Source organism: Accipiter gentilis, chromosome 20 (assembly GCF_929443795.1).
Source record: "Accipiter gentilis chromosome 20, bAccGen1.1, whole genome shotgun sequence".
Classification (NCBI taxonomy): Eukaryota; Metazoa; Chordata; class Aves; order Accipitriformes; family Accipitridae; genus Astur; species Astur gentilis.
In genome coordinates this window covers 18,368,662-18,375,433 of record NC_064899.1, presented here as the reverse complement: position 1 = coordinate 18,375,433, position 6,772 = coordinate 18,368,662, and the positions used below count along the sequence as shown (strand labels likewise).

General features: G+C 49.4%; 1 protein-coding gene across 1 annotated transcript; it reads right to left on the bottom strand.

Annotated features, from left to right (window-relative positions):
- Nucleotides 1–709: 709 nt before the first annotated feature.
- EDN1 (endothelin 1) lies at nucleotides 710–5,411 on the bottom strand. The gene is made up of 5 exons (XM_049824036.1): nucleotides 5,138–5,411; nucleotides 4,815–4,971; nucleotides 3,713–3,871; nucleotides 3,333–3,440; nucleotides 710–1,940 (listed from the first exon to the last, which is right to left on the bottom strand). The coding sequence occupies exons 1-5, from the start codon at nucleotides 5,199–5,201 to the stop codon at nucleotides 1,802–1,804; spliced, it is 627 nt and encodes a 208-aa protein (XP_049679993.1). The 5' UTR covers nucleotides 5,202–5,411; the 3' UTR covers nucleotides 710–1,801.
- Between the last annotated feature and the right edge of the window lie 1,361 nt (nucleotides 5,412–6,772).

Genomic DNA, 6,772 nt, shown 5'->3' with positions numbered 1-6,772 from the left:
GTTTTATCTGTGGACTAACGCTTGTGCTTTTTTTTTTTTCCTATAGGATCAGAGATTATTAAATGCATTCATTTGCTTTAAGCATCTTTCCAGCTATAACCACTCCGGGCCAATGTTTGGAGACATGCAAAGTTTGACGATTGCTCTAGCTCCTTCCCGGCTCCATTGACGTCTCCATCTTTAACTTGCACGGGCTGGGTGAGACTTTTAGGATAGCATGATAAGTAACATAACACGGCCTAGTCCAGTACAGCCCACAAAGCATCTAGTGTGTGCATTTTCTCCTCTAGTTCATCTATATCCAACCCTTTATTAGCCATATTTTAACGGTACAGTAAATCCAATATTAGAATTTGTACCGTTGGATGAAGAAGACATCAGCCGTGTGAGAATGCTGCTGCAGGATAAATTCATTTGGCCAATTCAAATTTCACTGTGAAGTTTTGACAAGCAAGCTTGAAGCTAGAACGACCATTAGCCGTTGTCTCACATCTGGCACAAACTTTCTGTGTTGTAATCTGGCTAGCCTGACAGAAAGGCAATAGTGTGCACGCACTTCATCTAGGTCAGCTTTGTACGTGGGGCAATCTACCTCCATGATCATGGAGCCACAACCTACAGAAAAGCAGGGCATATGAAAAACAGGGCAATACAGTAATTAAAAATATTTATTTCTGAAGATATTTACCTTGATAGGCATAAAGCATTTCCCAATTTCATACAGAAATACATAAAACATGCATAGACCAATATGGCCTACTTCAATGTGTATTCAACATGGTAAATATAATGAAGAACTTGTGTGAATATAAATACAGAACACAAAAAAAAAAAGCACATAAGATTCAACTGTCAGCAAATTCAACAATGTGAACAAATTCACTGCTATAAATGTTCACCCAATATTAGCCTTTTGACATAATTCAAAACAACCCTTTGTCTCAATGCATTTCCACCAAACAAGGCACTGAATAAATCTCACAACAGCCTCTGGTACATCCCCACTTCAGTGCATTTTTGGTGGCATGTAAGACACAACAATCTCTATTATTAGAACTTCAGTTAGCCAAATATCCTTGTTATGGGACACCTAGTAGTGTCGTCTAACTTTTATTTTATGTTGAAGAGTCCTTTGGTATCCAAAACCCAAAGGACTTTGACTATGCAAACAACCACAGTGTCTAACCCACATTCAGATAACTCTGGTTGTAAAAGTAAACTAGACTTCTGAAAAAAGGCAAAGGGTTGCAGCTGATTAGCAAAGGCAATAACAAGGTGTAAAAATACTCTAGCAGGAGTGCAACAAACAGTATGCGAGGTAGACATGTATATATGCAGTAAGTTCTGATTAAAGTAGCACTGTGGCTTTCATTTTTGCATTTTAATCAAAAGGTCGAGTTTTTTGCTTTGAAGTTTGTCCCCTCAGATCTTGCTTTCTGTCCTTCCTAAGCACATCTGTGAGGTCTTTCTTGCAAGATGCTTTTGATGCAGGCCCTGAAAGCTGCCCAACTGATGGGTAACATTCCAGAAGCAATATTCAAACATTTCTTCAGAAGGATGGCTTTTCATGTATGTTACTGCAGATTCCCCTTCACCCCCTCTACCCATCCACCTGAATTCCAAAATGATGAAATCCTTTGCTTTTATACCTCCAAATACAGGACTTCCTTAGTGTTTTGCTCTGCTGCGCAAACACTTGGACAGAGAGGCCCTTCGCCATCGTGGAATGTTAGAAGTCAAGAGAGTTTTGGTGATGCTTTTTCAGCAAGTGTGATGGAGAAAGATTCAGGTGATCTTCCCACTAGGATGCTTTCAGGCTTTCCCAGATGCTTTGCCTTTTGTTCGCCCTGTTGTGTTTCAGCTTCCACCCTTTCTGGAGCTCAGCCTTCAGCTTTGCGATACTGAAGGAGGCTTTGATACTGTTACCAATGGCTTCCAGCCTGCAAAAATAAGAAAAATACATTTATTGTAACAATAATGAAGATGCCTCTCCAGAGTACAGACATTCAGTTTTTGATTAAATAAGCCTCAGTCTAGATTTCTACCATGGGATCCTCTGTAACTGCTTATTGCTATACCTCTGTCAGAATTACACTGACTTAAGCCACTTGAAATACTGGATTCAGGATTTAAATGCAAACATTAAAATAAGTTAAAATACTCATTCAAATATAGATGCCCGAGAGTTCCTTAAATGGCACATATCCAGTCAAGAGCTCTTCAGTGTTATTCTTTTTGGCTGTTTTGTTTCTTCCAGGTAAACCTGATTCTGATTCCAATGAATGGGTGCATTTTTCAAGTAAGTGAGTAAGCAAGCCCCATTTTCAAAAATGATATAAGACTTCCAGGGCCTAAGTCTTATTCAAAATCATCAGGCTGCCTGCTCCCTTAAATCCTGTTCTGCTTTTGAAAGTAGCACTAGAGTGTCTTCTTTTGTATGGGCAAACTTCTGTATGCCATACTTTTACACAGGCATATGGCTGAACCGTGGACGCCGGGGCTGATGTAGCTGTACTAACACTCAGCTTCAAAGCTGACTTCACCTCTGTGGGGTCCGTAGCTGCATCAAGTCCAATGCACGTGTCTCTGAACCGGACTGTGGAGTGATATTGCCGCCTACTGCCACTCAACTTATTATGCATGGACCTCAAAGGGCAGTCCTGAAACTTACTCCTAATCTCAAATATTAAACTGGGCTCAAATATTAATTTAGTCTTCATTTCCCTTTTTCTCAACCTTTTTGCAGTCATTTCCATCACTAACATCCTGTACTCATTTTACACGGGTTTATTGGACAATGTAAAAGATAAGGCAGGTAGAAATCCACCTCCTGCATTCTAAAAAGCCAGCCACACCAGCCAAGAGAAACGATACATTCAAAATCTGGATAGATCTTTTTTTTTTTTTTTCCCCTCCAGTAAAATGGAGTAAAGTATCTACGAAAAAGCATTCTGATTCAATAGCATATTACAGTAGTTGGGACGTATTTTTAAGTAGTTAAAATAGTGCATGAACATGCTAAAATGACAGGCTCTATTTATTTCTGTCAGTATTTCATGATTTCACACTCTTCAGAAGTTTGGTGTATCATCAGGCTTACAACTAGGCCTGCTTCCCCTACGCAAATGGAGGATGCTAGGCAGGGCTCAGCACCCATGTCTTCAGAAGCTAAAACCCCACTGAACTAAGAAAAGCCCTCAAGACATCCTCACTGATTCCTCTGTAACCCTCCAGCTGAAATCACCAGCTAAGCCCACGCTGGTCCGAAGGCAGGTGAACTGTGCTCTCTATTGCTACTCCGGGGAACTACAACAGGATGAGAAGAAACTCACCGCTTCATTTTCTTGCTGTCAACACGTGGTCGGTTCATGCATTTGGGTCCAATGCAACTGCCAGCTTTGTTGCGGTGACGCGAGGTTTTCTCCACTGTGGACTGAGCCCTGTGAAAAGTGAAAAGGCGCTGCTGTTAAAAATAAAAGCAAGCGTGCAGTCCACAAGGTGAGGCATCTCATCAACAACCACTTCTCTAGGCATGTAATAAGCGATTTTTCTGGGCCAAACCATGGTATGTATCACAGCGGCATGAGCACTCAGGTAGGAGGTAAGGCTTTGGGGAGACTATTCGCTCAGCAAGTGCCAAAATGAGCGAGTCTACCACAATGCATCCCTTTTACACGCACTGCCTTTTAAAGAGTAGCAACAATAGACGCACCAGAGATCTTTTCCTGTCTGGCAGAAGTTCAGACATTTCTTGTCCTTCTGGTTGGCACATCGGCATCTGCTGCTAGGTTCAGCGAGCATCTCTGGCACCGTGTCCTTCAGCGATCTTCTGGATCGAGAAGGACCTCCAAGACCATACGGGACAGTCTTCCTATGATCAAAGAGACCACATGAAAGTCATTCAAATAATTCTGTGGCTTCAGAACAGTGGGGTATTTTGGGGAACCTTGTCAATGGGATTGGGAATGCCTCACTGGTCATCATTTCCATGCAAATGCTTCTGATGATCCTGAAGCATATTCATTAGCATGGCTACTGACAAGGCTAATGGCCTTTTAATTGTGATTTCATAAGGCTGCTGTGCCTCCCTGAGCGATAGAAAGCAATAAAACCTCATCTCTTTGAACTTTGGTAACTGCCAACACTGAAAGAAGCAATAAAAGCGAGGAACAGATCCTCTGCGCTCAGGGGAATCACGAGAGTCAGTGTTTGCAGCATTAGGTGAGGCTCTGGCTCACTGCTTTTTGGTGAGGAAAGCGTAGAAACGGACACCGTACGTAACGCTATTAACGCGTGGGATGAGTTAATTTGGAGCAGAGAGCAGCAAGAGGCGGCGAGGAGCCACCCCGTGTCAAAGTAAGCCTTCCAGCCTCCTAACTTGTCAGAAAGGAAAACGGTCAAATTCAGGCGGGCAAAATCATCCTGTTGGCATTTTGTCGGCTTCTGATTCATAGCGAAAAGCATCCCGCAGCCTTTGCTGAGCAGCACCCAAAGGAAACGCTCCTGCCCAGATTTTAGGAACGCAGGTGCGTTAGGGCTGTTGGGAGCTACCTGCTCCATCTAGGTGGTCAAATCCCGCTTGCTTTCCCCCAGTGAACGGTCTCGCTGCTAAACTCGGCAGAAAAGCGGGAGAGGAGGGGGAAAAGCGCCCCGAGAGACCGTGCGAATGCCTTTTCCTTCCCATTCCTGCAAGGGGGTTTGCGGTTCTTAGTTTTCCCCTTCTCCCTCCCTTTTCCCAACCCCGAGCGGACCCAGCGCGCGGCAACTGCCCCCCCCCCCCGGCTCCCACCCCTCCCGGTCCATCATTCACTCACTCGGGGGTGTTGATCCAGATGATGTCGAGGTGGCAGAAGTAGACGCACTCCTCGTCCAGCAGCGAGGAGCAGGAGCAGCGCCGGGCGCGGCGGTGCCCGCCGGCGGCGGCGGCGGCGGCGGGGGGGGGCGGCGCGGCGTCCGCCTCGGCTCCGGGGGCTGCGGGAAGGAGCGGGAAGGAGCTCAGCACCCGCGGAAACCACGCACCCAGCACCTCCCGCCCAGCATCCCTCGGCCTCCCCGGCGGCGCGGTACGGGACCCCGGTGCGAGCCGGCAGCACCCACCCCCCCCCACACCACCCCCCGGCTGGGGACCGGCACCTACCTGCCGGCAGCAGCCCCGGGCAGAGCACGAAGAGCAGCGAGACGATCATCTGGGAATAATCCATAGCGGGCGGCGGAGAGCGGACGGGAAAAGTGGGGGGGGGAAAGGGGAAAAAAAAAAAAAAAATCTAATAAAAGAGGAAAAAGGGGGGAAAGTGTCTCCCAGCGCGGGGATGGAGAGCCGTGTCCCGTCCCCGTCGGGGCGCGGCGAGGGGGCAGGCAGCGGCTCGGTGCGCCCCGGCGCGTCTGGCTGGCGCGGCGGTCCCCGGCGCCCTTTTATAGCGAACCCCCATGGAGCGGGTAAACAGCCCCGGCGCTATTTTATCCCGAGACAATGTTATTCTGCTATTAGTCACCGCGCGGCAACGTGCGGGCCGAGATAAGGCCGGGCTGGAAAGGAAATCGCCTGCGAACTTCAGAGCGGCGGGCGGCCGGGGGAAGGGGGGGGAAAGGGGGACCCGGGGGGGGGCGACGACCCGGGGGCGGGGCGGGGAGGGGGGCGCGCCGCGGGCCGCGCCGAGGGCGGGCCGCCAGGGGGCGCCCTGCCGCGCCGCGCCTCGCACCTGAGGGGCGGGCCGGCCGCCTCAGCCGCCTGGCGGGGAGAGGCCGGGCAGCATCGCCCTCGCCGTTAACAACAGTAATTATTGCGATTATCGCCAGCGTCGCCGTTGTTGTTGTTGTTGTTACAACAGCGAGGTGGGCCGCGCCGGGCGGGATGCCGGGGGTTGCCGGCTGGGGCCGTACGGGCAGAGCCGGGGCGGGGGGGGGGGGGGGGGGTGAGGGAGGGGTGGCTGCGGCCTGCTCCCCGCAGGCCCTGCCGGAGCGGGGGGCTGTGGGGTCTCGGGCGGTTTGGGGTTGGCAGCAGCGGTGAGACTTTGGGGTATAACCCCTCCGTTTTCTGCCCTGGCGAGGCAGGGCGACGTGCCACTGCGGTTTTTCGGGTCCGGGCCGCGCGTGTAAAGGCGGGGATGTGAGGTGAGGAGGAGGAGAGGCCCGTGCCTTGGCTTTGGCTCCTACCGCTAACTCTGGCGAGGTCAGGGCGAGGGGTTTTTCCGGCATTTGCTGCCTTGTGTCGAGGGGCAGGAGCTGTCAGCGTGGAAGCTGGACACTCGAGAACTGTTCGCAGTATGTCATCGCAAATACGTACATGCATGAAATCCACTGAGCTCTTGACTGAGAAGGCCAGCGTCTGAATATAATAAACTCGAGTGAACTCAAATGCCTGTGATCTGATGTGGAGCCGTCGTGCTGCAAAGCGTGCCAATTTCACCTATGATAAATAGATAAGACTCTCTTGGTATTTGTGGTATTTCCGTGCACTGTGCTGTAATAATAGAAATGACCTTGGATATCACAAAGACCAAGGCTGTTAACTGCAAGTTGCATTGTGATCTCCCAGGTGAATGGCCATTTTTTTAAAGTATCAAATTAGACTGTGCTGCTGTATCGTAGCGGACAGACCGTCCACGACTGTGCTGAGTCAGACTAAAGGTCCATTTAGCTGGTATCCATTCTCCCACAATGGCTGTTAGGGGATGGTATGAGGAAGAGTACAAGAAAGGAATGCAAGTGGAGACTAATCCTTTCCTCCATATAACCTCCCTGCTTATAACAGGATGAAGTGTAGGGGCTTTCC